Source organism: Triticum urartu, chromosome 5 (assembly GCF_003073215.2).
Source record: "Triticum urartu cultivar G1812 chromosome 5, Tu2.1, whole genome shotgun sequence".
In the NCBI taxonomy this organism is placed as follows: domain Eukaryota; kingdom Viridiplantae; phylum Streptophyta; class Magnoliopsida; order Poales; family Poaceae; genus Triticum; species Triticum urartu.
In genome coordinates this window covers 329,512,203-329,528,287 of record NC_053026.1, presented here as the reverse complement: position 1 = coordinate 329,528,287, position 16,085 = coordinate 329,512,203, and the positions used below count along the sequence as shown (strand labels likewise).

At 43.4% G+C, this 16,085-nt stretch overlaps 1 protein-coding gene across 1 annotated transcript; it reads right to left on the bottom strand.

The window, feature by feature from the left end:
* Positions 1-4,222: 4,222 nt before the first annotated feature.
* On the bottom strand, positions 4,223-12,067 carry LOC125508861 (hydroxypyruvate reductase-like). The gene is made up of 10 exons (XM_048673657.1): positions 11,769-12,067; positions 9,123-9,256; positions 8,293-8,437; positions 8,055-8,182; positions 7,400-7,471; positions 7,199-7,313; positions 7,015-7,118; positions 6,865-6,906; positions 5,278-5,490; positions 4,223-4,502 (listed from the first exon to the last, which is right to left on the bottom strand). Exons 1-10 carry the CDS (start codon positions 11,881-11,883, stop codon positions 4,434-4,436), a joined length of 1,137 nt encoding a protein of 378 aa, XP_048529614.1. The 5' UTR covers positions 11,884-12,067; the 3' UTR covers positions 4,223-4,433.
* Between the last annotated feature and the right edge of the window lie 4,018 nt (positions 12,068-16,085).

The window sequence follows — 16,085 nt, the reverse complement described above, 5'->3', positions numbered from 1 at the left end:
GGATTAGTCATTGTTTAGTATCATTGTTATTTAGGAAACGTAAGATGGCGTAGGATTTATTCTACCTTGACTTGTACTCCAAGATGACCATGTACTCCTATATATATGCCCACAAGGCTCAAGCAATACAATCAACTATTCCACCAATCTCTCTCTCTCTCTCCCTTTTAACTATCATGAGCTAGAAATTAATTCTAACCTCTAGCTAAGTTAGAGTATCCAAACAGTGCCATTATTAAATCAAATGGAAAGGCATGTTCAATACTCCCTCCGATCCTTTTTACTCTGCATGTAAGAATTGTCTGAAGTCAAACTTCATAAAGTTTGACCTTATTTATATGAAAAAATATCAACATCTAGCATGCTGAAGTTATACAATATGAAAATTTAAGTCATGACACATGTACTAATATTTATTCCATATTGTGAATGCTGGTATTTTATTCTATAAAGTTGGTCAAACTTTACGAGGCTTGACTTTAGAAAAATCTTATATGCGAACTAAAAAAATTCGGAGGAGTACAACATGCTTAACAACAACCAAATATAGTCATTCATAGAGCTATTGTTAAATTTGGATTGATGAAATTGAACTGCACAGTTCATACTAGCACATATAGAACATCACACTGTTAATAGTTGAAATAAACAAGGCATACTATGAACAACCAAAGATGGCAATTGAAACTGGACATATGCTAACTACAAATAACCGAACAACCATAAACCATAGAAATAAACAAGGCGTAATGCAAACAACCTAATATAGCAATAAATACTAGACAAGTTCTCACTACAAAAGGGGTTCAAGAAAACAAATCATGGGTTTCCTCACTTGTCACACGTTGGCTCCTCCTCGTGGTCACCGTCAATGAGGTCTGACTTGCCAACTGAGAATCACAGGCCAGCGCCGCAGAATGTGTCCCTTCAGAAATGACAAAAGGGGCTCCATGGTAGTGAGGGATGGCAAATTGTTCATAACGAACCGTAGGAGATCAGCGATAGGGCCATCGATGAGATCGATGACTATCGAACCCGAAGAGTTGGGGGTGGGCAACCTAACCTGTGACATAACCCACGTCAAGCCATCGGTGTCGACGACCTTGATGTCGTAGCCGGCGTCCGCGACATGCGAGAATACTCTAGCTCGCTGATTGAAAGGCTCAATCCAGGTTCAGTCATCGTCGTGAGCTTCCTTGGTGGCCACCTCGCCTACGTCGGGCGAACAGGCCGCGGTAAAGCTCTTTTGGGCCATTCACTCCTTGAGCTCCCTGGGAAGCGTAGCCGGCCTTAGGCTACGACACTCTGGAGTGGGGGTGGGGGTGGGGATGGGGATCTCTGGGAAAGGGGCGTTTCGCAGGCGTCATCTAAGAAACTCAGGGCGGCGAGGGTATGTATATCGGTGGGTAAACTACACGGGCAGACCGGCAGAGGTTGACGATGGAGGTGGCGAGGCAGTGGCGGTGGTGACCTAGCTAGGTTTGGAGTGAGGGAGGGGTGGTGTGTATGTATGTGAGCGGGGGATTTGGGGTGAGCGAAGGATTTGGGGGTGTGGAGGGGGTCCAAGGTGGTGTTTGAGGAAATGCCATGGGTACTGAGAATTTTACTAGGCGGGAGTAAAATGGCGGGGCTACCGAAAATTTGGATCAAAGGATTGAAGCAGAGCGGGGCGGGAGTAATGAACATCACACACGGTTAAAACATAATAATCGTGTGCTATCAAACAGAAAAACACTCCAGCCGAGCAGATATTTTTGAGATTGCCAGGGATGAAGGCGGGAGTAAAATGTCGGGGCTACTGAAAATTTGGATCTATTGATTGAAGCAGAGTGGGAGTAACAGACATCGCACACGGTCTAGACATACTAATCGTGTGCTATCAAACAAAAAAACCATCTACGCGGGTAGATATTTTCGAGATTGCGAGGAAGTAGATATTTTTGAGAGGGGGAGGGAAGCCTCGTGCAGCCCAATCTACTGTGATCATGTGGGTGATCATGGCAGGGGCGTGGCACACGGGTAATCCTAGGGAACCGATGGACGTCGACGTCAGGGAGGAGGTGCCGGATGAGGTGGTGGAGGAGACAGAGGAGGTGGTGGAGAAGCCGCCCATCGCCGCGTGGAACCCTTGTCTGGTGGGCCAGAGGTGGAGCTGGTCGTGCACGGTGCCAGAGTTGGCTGACTCAGTGAGTGTTGGCCCATGGTCAGCCACGCCGCCGCGGTCACCAGAGCACAAGCAGGAGCCACGGGAGGAGGTGGTGCAGGCGTTGTCGGCGCCCCCGGTCTGGCAGGGGCCGCCAACCCACTTTTGGCAGCCACGGCCCTACGTCGGCCTCACCGGCGACGACGACGAGTAGGACGGCGACTCGTGAAGACAAAGGCTGCCACCGGCAACGGTCCTTTATCTAGTTCTTTTATGTCTTTTATTAGGTTTTAATTTAATTAAGACCTGCGTTGAACCCTGGTACTATGGACGTTTGGACGTTTATGTTTATATTTATGTTCTTGTACTATTTGCAAGTTTATTTTCTTTTTTGGGGGCAAAAATCAAAGTCCACAACCCCAGATGGTTTGGGACGAGGTGTGTCGGTTGGGCGCACCAATGGCCGCACGACCGCAAGCAGACGACCGTGCCCGTTTTCCTGCCCCAAACGGACGAAAAGCGGACGAAACCAGACGTCCGTTTGGGATCGTGCGTTGGAGTTGGCCTTACTCTGCAAGCGGCAGGCAGAGGGGAGCGCGAAACTTGGAGGGGCAAAAGAGACGAGTCATGCCTGTCTTTGGCAGGTGGGGCCATCTCGTCAGAATTAGGGTGTGCTTGGATTTTAGGGCATCTCCAACACTGACCCCCAAACTGGACACCACGGACAGATGAGGACCAGTCCGAGGACAATGATGCGTGATCCCGAAAACCAATTTAACAAAAATAAACAAACTTGATGCAAATTTATACAAACCGAACTATTTTCAATCAAACTTAGATAATTTTTACATAAAACCGACGCCCGTTTCGACATATTTGAACTAAACCCTATTTTAACCAAGTCTAAATGATTGTCGGCACCCGTTTCCCACCACATGCCTTCCTCGTGTCTGGCGGCAAGCTTGTCGGCCAGCCATGAGCCGCAGGAACTAAAGCTTCCTTATCCGCGAAGCTAGCAAGCAGCTAATCGGCTGACGATGATGAACCCGCCAAGCTTCTTTGCGTTCCGGGATGGATTTGAGGCAACAATCAAATGAGGTGTTCAAAATACAGTTTTGCTAAAGCACATCTAGATGTGTCATAAATATTGTACATCTAAGTCCTAAGTCATCGATCTTACACGGAGATTCGTGTGGATATTTTCTTTTCCCTTTTTCTTTTCCTTCTTATGCTTGATTGAGTGACTTAGATATGCAATAATTAAGGCACATCTAGATGTGCCCTAACCCTTCAAAATATCATAGTTCCATCAGATTGCTTGTCCTTAGTTGAGTTATGGAATGATGACAAAGCTATTCGGAGTGATGGAGTTCAGATCCTGAAGGAGATCAAACAGATGTGGCATGTGTGGTTCTTTCCAGGGTTTCAAAGTTCTTTGTACTCAACATGAGGCAAATTGGGTGGCGCGCCTATGTGTTAAAGAAGCTCTTGGTACTGATATATGCATGTGTTTTGATATAATTCCTGGGTTCCTGACTAGAATTCTTCGGTCAGAGTGTAATCTGTTGCCGATCTAATCTGATAAAGCAATGGCTGGATTTAATCTAAAAAAGACTCCAGGATTATATAACATCTTTACGGAAAAAACATTTTTTTACACGTTTCGGAAAGAACATCCTCCTGCCTCCTTTGCTAAATTCACCCACCAGAGCATACAGTGTTGCTTCAGAGATACTCCCTCCGTTCCAAATTACTCGTCGCAAAAATGGATGTATCTAGAACTAAAATACATCTAGATACATCCATTTCTGCGACAAGTAATTCGGAACGGAGGGAGTAGCAAAAACTGCAACACGCCCGTGTGTGTGTGTTGGGTCTTCATTGCCGGATCCATCCATCCAAGGAATTTTCACTTCCCTTTTAAAAAAAAGAATTTTCACTCCGAAACCCCAGCGGCCACCATCAAAACTGTTTCAGGTTCTCAGTGGCCTTTGAAGCAAACATGGCATTCTAACAATGTTGATTGTATGCAACAGAGATGCAGAAATTTGCTGCTAACGCTTCACATGTTTGCAATCAGACAGACAACAATGCTTTACATCAATAAACCGGTCGAATTCCTATGATTCTCCAGTAATGCAATCGTCCATAACATTTGCCTTTATTTGGTATCGTCCATAACATTTGCCTTTATTTGGTATCGTCCATAACATTTGCCTTTATTTGGTAATTCTGGGTCTAGTAATACGTCTTAAATTAAATCAACAATGCCGCCATCTACTCAGTTTGCCTAGTTCACAAATTCTATTTCGGTGAATGGCTCTCCTGCATGAAGCTTGAGAGCGACATCACCAACAACCTGTACCCAAAGGCAGAGCAAAATTCAGTACGAGAGGAAATGGTAAATGGTCACACAAGTCAGCGAACTTTCGTTCTTTTACATCGAGGATTTCAATGACAATACACACGGTTAATGATGATGGTGATGGCTTCGTTTATTAAGAATGAAATGATAATGCACATGACACGCCTATCTGAGCAGGGGTTGAATGAGGTGTCCTTCAGTTCAAAGTAATTCTAGGATATCGAAAAAAAGAAGCAACAATCCACAAGGAAAACCATGAGTTTATGCGCAGAGAAAGAGGAGGTTTGCTAAGTGGCTAATATCATTTAATTTCGTTTAAGCATATATCTTCTTGTTTACTGATGCTTTTAGTCATGAGAAAAAAAGTTCTTCCAACAGAATACTGCTTTTTCATACCAAGCCTGTGGCCAGGAAAGCTGGTCATCTAAATTGGCACTGCGATGTTTAAACAGTGTGCTCATGAAGCCAATGAGGTAGCTCATAAACTAACTAGTTCTCATATGATTCTAGTGCTAGTTTTGTTTGGAAAGATGATCCACCAGACGTACTCTGGAGGGTAATGTAATTGATGCTACTTAATGATATTAAAGTGCCGTAGTTGGCTCAAAAATAAATAACAAATGTGGCGCTTCTGAATCTAAAAGTTCTTTTAACACAAATATTATAATGTAACTACAGGAGTTAACAGACAAGATATAACTACTAGCAACAAATACATGATTGATAAATGAGAAGTAACTTTGTGCATTGCAGAGAAACAAGTGCAAACCTTTGCCATGGTTCTGTAAGAGTATTCTGTGATTCCTGCAACATGTGGTGTTATAATAACATTTGGGAATTTCAGAATTGGATCCTCTGGATCGAATGGCTCCGTCCAAGCAACATCAATGCCCAAACCACCTAAATGACCTGACTCAAGGTGATTAAACACAGCCGTATAGTCCAGTAGGCGTCCTCTGGCAATATTGATGAGATATGATCCCTACAAGAACATGGCAGCTATTGAGAACGGGAGTTCTGCTGTCAGGCGTATATTTCATAGTTTTCCAAAAATCAAAAACAGATCCTATATGTAGATTGCAAAATAATTATGCACTCTAAGTTTTTGTCATGAAATATGTCCATTTATGTGTGTGCAAGCCTGCAAGGAGAGAAATACTAAAATATCAACTCTATGCCACGAACCTTAGTTCATGATGGATAATACCGCCAGCTCGGTATGGCTAGGTTGATAATGGAGGAGAGGCTCGAACATAAGGCTGATTATTTCTTGTTTCATCCATATATTCTAAGAGGGTCTTCTTTACATAGAGCCAAACAATAAAAAGCAGGATTATCTTATTTCTGCTGGCTTAAGGGCCAGGTTACAAGATATCTTCCTAATTTAAATAGTTAAAACAACCCATAATTTGTGCCAATTGGGGTCGGTTATGCCTGTCACATGTGTTTCTGCAGCAAGGTTTTTTTTTCGATACCCTTTTTTTAATGGGCCGGAAGAACCGAATTCCAATCTCGGAATTATTCTGTCTGAACGTATTCAAACAAATTCTGAATTTAAATTTTTTGCGTCACAATATGTAATTTTAACCTGGCACACACACATACTCTCACTTATTCCACTGGTCATCTTACACATGCCTTTCTCCGCGTGGGGTGCGGGTTCGAACCCTCGCTGCTGCACTATTTTGCTATGCACCGTTTACAGCTGAAGAAGCTGCAAACATTGATGGGACAATAGGGGAATCCCCCAAGACGACCTCCAAGGGTGTAAGTTATGGACCTCACCACCACACGAGGCAGTGAGTTGTGATAAGATATGCATGCAGATCTTAGCATTTGAATTCAATTTTTTTTCAAAAAAATCGAACGGTAGCGCTGTTTCTTGGGGGTCAGCGAAATTTCTGGTCGGTTACCACTGGGAAAAAACCTTGGTCCGCAGTGGTGCACACACACAACACCCTTTTTGCGGGGAACACACGACGCTTTTTTTTTGCAGGGAACACACAGCGCTATATATATACAGTATCATTCCACAAACGTCTACGAATATTCTTGATATCTTTTCCTTTTGAAAACTTTAGCAGCACGTGTGTTCTTTGAAACAAGAACATATGCTCCTGGGATCATTTTGCCATTTTCTGATGGTTATTCCAATGCATACACCAGCACAATCTGATCCTCCAACACTATTCTAAGATTAACATTTCCTCATATACAAATTTTCTTCTTACAGGATGAATCAAGAATGATGGCTTATTTATTCCGTAAAGTAAATAAATCTCAGAAGAAAATTTAAGAAATAAGATGTAAATCTCCTACGATGCAGACAAGTATATTGGAGAAAAAATACACATACCTTTTTCAAAGCTGACAGGAACTTGTGATCCACAATCCCAACCTATAAATATTTATAGCTTTAGTGCCTTAGTAACCGCCTAACTGAAGTCGAATAGAGATATTTCTGGCAGACTTTTTATTAAATAAATGAACATAGAGAAGAATTAACTGATTCATTGTTTAACGTCATGCAAGTTATAACTATGTCAGCTTCTCGAGCGAGTTCGTACATATCTTCTGGACCACCTTTCTTGTCAACCAGCCCATCAATATCTGCAATAGCAATATTTTGAGAGAGGAAGATAACACAACATCTAATAATTCACTCATAAGGGAATGATACTGCAACTTACCACAAGACACTGTATTTGATGACCAGTTTCTTTTTGTAGCAAGAATTTTCACTCCAAATGGTCTTAGTCTCTTGGCAATTTCCATGCCAATGGCTCCGAACCCCAGGATAAGTATCTAGCAAAGTAAATACAAATTTCTACTCAAATGGGATTTTTCTTGTGGAAAGTAGATAAAAAGTAACTCATACACGAAAAGCATACTGTTTTCCCGAATATTGTTTCTCCAACTGGAAGGCCCAAGTCCTTCTGAATGACAGCAGTATCCATTTCCTTCTGCAAATTATGGCCAAAGTCCAAAACATGAATATTCCATTACAACTAACAGAAGCTAACTTATATTTATTAAACTAAAAAAACTTATCTTCCAAATGATGGCAGCTACGAAGGTAGCTTATTTAACAAAAACTGAGTGAATATTCTGTACAAATATATGCAACATGATGAACCATGGCTCGAAATCAGTGTCTAATTGCATAAATTGTTGGATATTGTACTAAGTAGGATCCACATGAAACAGAAACCATGTTTAATACGCTCATCATGTATTTGTTCCCAAATTTCTGCAGCTTGCAGGCCCTTTTATCCCACTTTTGAAGTACTGGTAATTTTACAACCAAAGACCTAGTGGCGCAGAATATTATATGCTCGCCTACTTCATATTTGCATCAATTTTTCACCGATCGTGCAGGAATATCAACATAATTAGGCATGCTATCATGAGAACTGAGAAACTCGGTACTGTATACATGAGTGGATGTAGTGAGACAAGAATGAGATGAATGTTCATCAATAGGAGCTCCACGATATAGAGAGCAGCACTTCCAATAGGTCAAAACTGCTAGTCATGTGACTTTACTTGCTTCCGCAGAACACCTAAAGTTAGATAGATAGCCATTTCTGCGCAAGCAATTGCATTTCCTGTAGTACTCCCAGGTATCCGTGCAACTTTGATTTTCTGTTCTGTAGCAGCATTTATGTCAACACCTATAAAAAATTACATACTCCATATAAGAAGACCTAGTTATGTCGATGGATCAATCAGAATTTAAGATAATACGTCAACACCAGATCCACTAATCCAGGCTTATAATCACCTTCTAAACCAACACCATACTGCATAATAATCTTCATCTTAGTTGCTTTGGCAATGATATCTGAATCTATACATTTATTTTTCACTACACATATATGGTAGTTTTGAATAACATCAGGTACGTGCTCAAGGCCTACTTCGTCAACCTGAAAAGTGCATTAAAATGTGGTCAGACATAAGTTCCTACATGTATAGTCACATTTCGCAGACAGAAAACACTCTCAAGACTAAAATGTAAGCACATCATCAACTATGATATCAGAAGAAGAAAATCAGGATTGTGGATTTTTTTTCCAGCACTCCAAATGGAGAAATAATAATGAGAAAGCAAGGTGGGTACACATAACAGTGCATGTTACAAGAAAACCAGGAACCAGTACAAACTAATTTGCAAAGCTTTCAGAAATACCAAACTCTTGAGATCTACATTTTATATCAGCAAGAACAAAAGATAAAAATGTGTATCCTGTATCACTGAGGCATTGACAAATGCCATACGTTATTATCAAAACATCATCGTTGGGTCCTTGCATGATCCTTATTTGACCAGATTGCTTGTTAGTCCTTTTACCGGAACATGGAAAGCAAAGTATGTGCTCTGGATCCATTCTTATCATGTGTGCCCTCTCAAAGTCAAGCGTCATGCTACAACGGCCAATAGTACTTAAAACAACAGTCATCTGAAGTTCTGAAGATGCCTCACCATGCAGTATGGGTAGCTAACAGAAGATAAATTAATGATTTATGTGGCATTGGCGTTATAGAGTTGAAAAGTTTTACACTTCAGTTAAAGTTAGAGGACGATCAACTAAGTTCACATGCATCACTAACCTGAATAAATGGATAGTTTTGCAAGTACTCCTTCGTATAAATAGTAGAAGCAGGCCAATAGTGGCCACAGAATAGCACCCGTGTAACATCACTGTAGCCATTGCCTCCAACTGAACTAGCCATCTTTGAATAATCTGCAGTGCAAAATAAGCACACACAAAAAAACTAATGTGAACAAATAATATGTGGTGTCAGAGGCTGAAAATTTGCAGGATACAAATTATATCCATCTATCAACTGAACTATAAATCTAACGAAAGTAATATTTCCCTGATGGACATACTATAGTCCTAGAGTTGTAACTAATGACTAGTTTAAATAGTTAATTTCCTATGTAAGATAACAGCAAACACTGCATCATAACTAATACTGCCTTATATTCATTGAATGTAAAGTCATGAACACTACAACTAAGTTAGGTCAACAAGGAAGTAGAGAAAGGGAAGAAAAGAAAATGCCATTTAGGACTCGAAGAGAAGGCTGATGAGGGACAAAGAACATACCGAAAAATGTGAAATGCAATAAGAGCATCTACAGCCGGGTGCCTCAAACCCCCTCATACGCCCGGGCGGACGACCCGGTAAAAAAAAACCCAACCCAGACGGGCGCTTCAAACGGCCCTCAAACGCCCAGGCTGACTGGCACCCCTCATATCCAGCCCAAATATGGGGCGGATATGGGGCTGACCCGGCGCGTCCGCCACGTCGGACTTGACAACCCGACCCCAGCAAAAATTGCACCAAATCCCCTCCGACCTACCCGATTTCACTTGCACCGGACTGCACCTTGCCCTCTATGTATTTGACACATTGTCCGACTAGCTTTTTCGTGATTTTCTCGTAGGAGCTTGATGAGAATGATTGAATAAAAAGTTCTCATACTTAAAAAAAGTTCTTATTGTTAGCAGTAGCCATCAATGTTCGCCTTGTGAAGGATATGAGCTCCTTCACAAAGCGAGCATTGATAGCCCCTATTAAGAGAGAGTAGCTTAACGCTTTTGCCCGACGCGGCTATTTAAGCCAGTCGCGGCACTCCTCCGGCGGCGAGGTGGAACTAAAAAACCCCAAACACGCCGGCCCAACACGGATGTTTCTATAGTGGAAATCTTACGAACAATTCTTTGGCGTTTACACAACCCCGCTGGCCCAACACCGACTAAAACATCCAAAATGATCGATGTGCATGTCTTTGCATGTATTAGGTATTTTAAATATAGGGTCTGTGGTTGCAAATGGGAAAATTTGAGGCTCGCCCAGTCACCATCCGCGGGCGCGTCCGGGCGCGACCGCGGATGTATAGGGACACGGATTTGCGTATCTTGGCTGTAGATGCTCTAAGACTGGCTAGATTTCTGGCATGCTCACTTTGCCAGGATTCTAATATCTTGACTTGCTCACTTACTCTTCTACTCTCCATCTAGATTCAAAACTTACTTTCACCAATGGTTGCTTGCTGGTATAAGTTACGATCACAAAGACACAAATGAGTCTGCGCTGACTAGCTCCCAAAAAAACTGAACTGACTAATTTTAGCATTTAGATTTTATATAGATACTTTGAAGGCAAGAAATTGACATGAATCGATTGGAATATTCATGGTTTATGCATGATTTGCTATTCTTTCTTCACCATATTTCTTAACAGAAAATAGCATTGCTGATTCTGTGTATATATATATTTGATGGTAAAAAATTCATAAGTGTTTCATAAGATAAATGTTTCTCATTTTGAATGAAGTATCTTCCATGGAGTTGGTTTATAGCCCAGACTACACAAGTCAATTGATTGCCTGCAAGGCTGCAATACCAGGCAAAGGTAAACTTTGGAACCCTGTCACAAACTCTTTTGAGAACTGGGCTGCAATCAAATGCTTGTAACAACTTAAACTTCACAGGTACATTACTTTGGTAAAAAAATACAGTCTTTCAGAGTACGTTTGGATGAGAAAAAACTGTTATAGCCTTACCAGGCTAGGAGATGTGTTTGGTACGACAAAATTTTTGCAGGGGAGCTAGCATAGGAGGGCAAGAAAAACCTTGTCAGCTCTGGAGAGCTGATTCTGCTCGCTCTTGACGGCAAACATATCTCGTAAAATAAAAACCGTTCCTAGCCAATCAGCCAAACGTGCAGGAAAGGCAGACTCAGCAAAGCCAGTCTGAGCTACTGTAGTTGGCAATGAAACCAAATGCTCTCTCATATTCTAATGAGTTCTGAAAATAAGATTTATTCCAAGAAATGTTCTGCTTTGTTTTAGCAGGCGACCTCTAATCCTGAGTTAGGAAGGGCTTGAGCTATTTCACATGGAATAGCAAACCTGGAAAGTTTCAAGCGAAGATAGGCATTAACTAGGTTAGAGTAAAATCCATTGACAAGCCATCTACAGTACACTGTTGTGCAACAACACCCTCATTTCATTTGCCATACTTTCCAAAACAAACCCGAACAGATAGCGTCAGGCTGTCAAAGAGCCTACATCCCCAAAAGGGCCGCTGAATAGCAACCAGACCAATCAAGCACCGAATCTACCGTGTAAAATCAGGAGGCACCCAAGCTAGTATTGCATTTACACCACGAAACCATATAAGGGGTCAGGCCAAAGAAATATGCAGTATGCGGAAGGCAGAGAGAGGGGAGGAGTCAGCCGTACCTCTCGAGGAGGAGGGGAGATTGGTACGGCGGGGCGCAGCCGCTGCGGCGGCGCGAGACAGTAGGAATAGCGAAGAGTGTGTGAGCCTGGTTGCCGCCGATCTTGCGCCGGCCATATACGAAAGAGACAACAGAGCGGCGGGTTTGGTTAGGCGGAGCCGCGGAGGAGACGGACGTCACACTATCTGCGGGGTGGATCCATCAAAGTTGGAAAATAAACTGATTTTAGGGAAATATCTGAGAGCTTTTATTCAACAAAAACATTCTTGGGGCAGCCTGCCAAGAGGCTGCTAACCAAGAACGAGGGTGGCGAGTTCAGACAACTGTGAGTAATCAGAAGTGTGCAAGCTCGCTTTGCACACAAATGGGTCGACATATTGGTTGTCCTTAATACATATTGAATTACAAAATAATCAAAAACTAAAGAGAGCTCTCCAATTTCATCAAGAATATGTGCCACAGCAGATCGTTCTGCATGACGAGAATTCCACAAATTCACCAAAGCCAAGTAGTTAGTCTCCATCGTCACTCGCTTTAGGCCTCGCAAATTGGCGAAAATGACTCCTTCCCGGAGGGCTAGTGCCTGCATGATCAATGGGTCTGTCACCCCATCATGTGGCTTGCGTACCCAGCAGACTTGACACCGAGCGTGCCACTCCGCCAGCTCCTACCTTGCTAGAGAGAATATCAATGGCTCCATCACAGTTAATCTTCACACTGTCGTCCTCAGGTGGCCGCCATCCATAGTCTGGTAGGACTGAAACTTGCTTCCTAGGCAGCTCCAGAAGTGCAAGGCCTTCTCTGATCTTTCTCACTACATTGCCAGGATCAAGTGTCTCCTGATTGTGAACCCATCTATTGCGTGAATGCCAGATGGCCCACATAACTGTAATAATTTTAGCCCTTTCATCCTCGGCGAACCTGCTGTCACATATAATATCCCTAGACCAAGTCTCAGGGTGCAGCCGCGGTAGATGAAAATCAAATAATGCTTCCGCTTCATTCCAGAAACGTTTTGCATGTGTACAGTGTATCAATGCATGCATCAGATCTTCTCCCATTGCTAGGTACACGTTGCATCGATCCAATTCTTTGATATGTCTTCGCTTGAGAGTTTCTTCGACTGGCAGGATTTTGTTCAGCACCCGCCACCAGAAAACTCACACTTTAGGTATAACCTTTAGCTTCCATAAAGAACTCCATAACTGTCTTTCGGTCTGTGAGATACCCATATCCGTCCCTTCCTCTCAAGCTAGTCGCTCTTTGTGAGTCACAAGAGTACGATATGCTGATTTGACAGTATAAATTCCGGTGGATTCAAAGGCCCACGCTTGAAAGTCCTCTCTCCACCATTGCGCAGCGGGATATTTAAGATTGCTTGGGCATCCGGTGCCAGGAAGGTTGCACGAACAAGCTCATGTTGCCATGTCCAGTTCACCTGATCAATCAGCTCATTTACAAAAACAAGAGATGTGTTATCAGGTTTTACCATAGGAGCCATTGAAATAGTATCAGGGATCCACTTGTCCTCCCAAATGGAGATCGTGGAGCCACCCCCACCCTCTTTATCAGGCCAAGCTTCAATGCCTTGCGGCCGGCAACTATCGCTCTCCAGATAGGTGATGCCGTCTTTGGGATTGTGGCAGCCATAAAGTCTATATCTGGAAAATATCTGGACTTCATAACTCGAGAGCACAAGATCTCAGGGTATACCATAAACCTCCAACCGTGCTTGCCCAGCAAGGCCAGGTTAAAAGCCTCGAGGTCCCGGAATCCCATTCCTCCTGCTTCTTTCGGGGTAGCTAGCTTCTTCCATGAAAGCCAATGCATCGAGCACCTGTCGATGTTACTGCTCCAGAAGTACCTTGCCATGCAAGACGTGATCTTCTTACATACCTTTTTTGTTAAGCGGAAGCAAGTCATACTGAAAGTTGGTATCGCTTGAATGACTGATTTCAGCAATATTTCTCGCCCCGCACATGCCAAATCTCTCTCTGAATATCCCATCATCTTGCTCCTTGCTCGATCACAGATGTGCTCAAACGTGCCACTAGTGATCTTGCCAACAGCCATTGGTAAACCAAGGTACCTGTCGCTGAAAGTTTCAACAAAGATACCCAGGCGTTGCTTCATTTGCTGCCTTCTTTCATCCGGAGTGTTAGGAGTAAAGTAGACTGCACTCTTCTCTTTGTTGACACTTTGCCCTGAGCACATAGCATAAATATTCAGTATCTCATTGAGCCGGTCCGCACTTTCTGCATTTGCACTAATAAAAATGAGACAGACGTCTGCAAATAGGAGGTGGTTGATCCAAGGTGATCTAACCGTGGCCCTCACACCCCTGTCTATAAATGAGCCATAGTTGTTTAACAAGGAGGTTAGTCCTTCCGCACACAGCAAGAACAGAAAGGGGGACGCTGGATCCCCCTGCCTTAGTCCCCTCGAAGGGTGAAAAACGGAGGAGCTCCCCATTCACCCTCACTGAAAATCTGACTGAAGTCACACACACTTCATGATCAAATGAATGAAACTGCTGTTGAAACCAAGTCGATGCATCACTACTTCCAAATAATGACGTTCCACTCGATCATAAGCTTTCATCATATCCAGCTTCACTGCACACGAGTAGTTCTTGCCCTTCTTCCTTCTTCTCATGGTATGCACACTCTCAAAAGCCACTAAAACATTGTCAGTTATATTACGTCCGGGTACAAAAGCACTTTGTTCTTCCCCCACTATCACATTCATCCACACCTTCAGCTTGTTCGTCACCATTTTGGATGCTATCTTGTACGGGACAGGGCAAAGGGCGATTGGGCGGTATTGAGTTATTTGCTGCGAGTGCCTCACCTTAGGGATAAGTGTGATAGACGTGTCATTGAATCCCAAGGGCAGCTCACCCCATGCAAAAAGTCCAGTATAGCAGGCACCAGGTCCTCTTTGATCAAGTTCCAATGATGCTGGAAGAAGCCTGCCGTGAAACTGTCCACTCCTGGAGCCTTGGACGGTGCCATCTGAAACAGAGTCGCACGAACTTCCTCCGCAGTGTATGGTTTGTCTATAGCCTCATTCATTTCAAGAGACACTCTCACCGGGATGAACTGCAACAATGCTTCCATATCGTTAATACCCTGGGAAAGGAAGAGAGATTGATAAAACGACTGAATCTCCTCTTTATCTTCCTCTTCCCCGTTACACAATGAACCATCACGACGTCGTAAACCTGAAATGCGATTCACTCGACGCCTCTGGGTAGCTTGAGCCTGAAAGTACTTTGTGTTTCGATCGCCATCACGCAACCATGGAATTTGCGACCATTGTCGCATCCAGATTTCCTCCAGTTTCAGAGTCTCTCTCAACTGCATCACTACTCTCTTCTCCTCCTCTGACAGGCCTCTGCCCATTGACGTAGAGCGCAGCCTGTCAAGCTTCTGTTGGAGTTTCTTTATCTTCTTTGCGAGACACCCAAACTCCTTCGCTCCCCATACCTCCAGCTCCACTTGTAAAGTGGACAGGGTGTCCGCAATGCTGGCAAGACCAGCCCTGCGGCAGTGACGCCTCCAAACATCGGCCACGAGCTTATCATAGTTTGCATGCGATTGCCAGATATTCTCGTACCGAAATTGTCGTTTGCCATGACCCCTGGCTTGTGCTTTTTCATGAATTTCCACCATAACGAAGCAGTGGTTAGACTCCATTGCACCGAGATGTCGTACACATGTATGTTCGAATCTCTGCAAAAAAATTGGATTCGCCAGTGCTCGATCCAATCTTGCCTTGACATTCCTATCCCCTTACTGCCCATTATCCCATGTGAACAGCACACCTGACCATCCTAGGTCCTGAAATGAGCACTCCTTGATAACATCTCTGAAAGCCCTCATCTGCCACTCCGGCCTTTCCGAACGGCTAAAATGTTCTGTCCCATACATGGTCTCATTAAAATCTCCCACGCAAAGCCAAGCTTCGTGTTTGATCTGGTGCAAAGTTCTCATGAACCTCTAGCTATGGTGTCGATTTTCTGCCCTTTGAGCTCCATAGAAACCAGTAAGCCTCCAAGCAGGAGAGCTACCATTATCAGATTTCCTAACCATGACATCAATATGGCTAGCACTATAGTTTTTTAACTCAACACTGACGTCACCTGACCAGAATAGACCAATGCCGCCACTTAGTCCATTGCTGTCAACCACAAAACAGCCTGCAAAGCCCAACTGTCTCTGCAGTAACTCAACTCTCTTAGCCCTAATTTTGGTTTCCATAACGAACAGTAGGGCGGGAACTTCCTGCCGCACAATCTTGCGTAGCTCTCGAACTG

Excerpts from the sequence above, each read along its gene's own strand:
- LOC125508861 (XM_048673657.1), bottom strand. The coding sequence starts at position 11,883 with ATGGCCGGCGCAAGATCGGCGGCAACCAGGCTCACACACTCTTCGCTA. Across the intron at positions 6,907-7,014 it reads TGACGTTAAACAATGAATCA|GTTGGGATTGTGGATCACAA; the intron begins GTTAATTCTTCT and ends AAATATTTATAG. Across the intron at positions 4,503-5,277 it reads CTTACAGAACCATGGCAAAG|GTTGTTGGTGATGTCGCTCT; the intron begins GTTTGCACTTGT and ends CTTTGGGTACAG.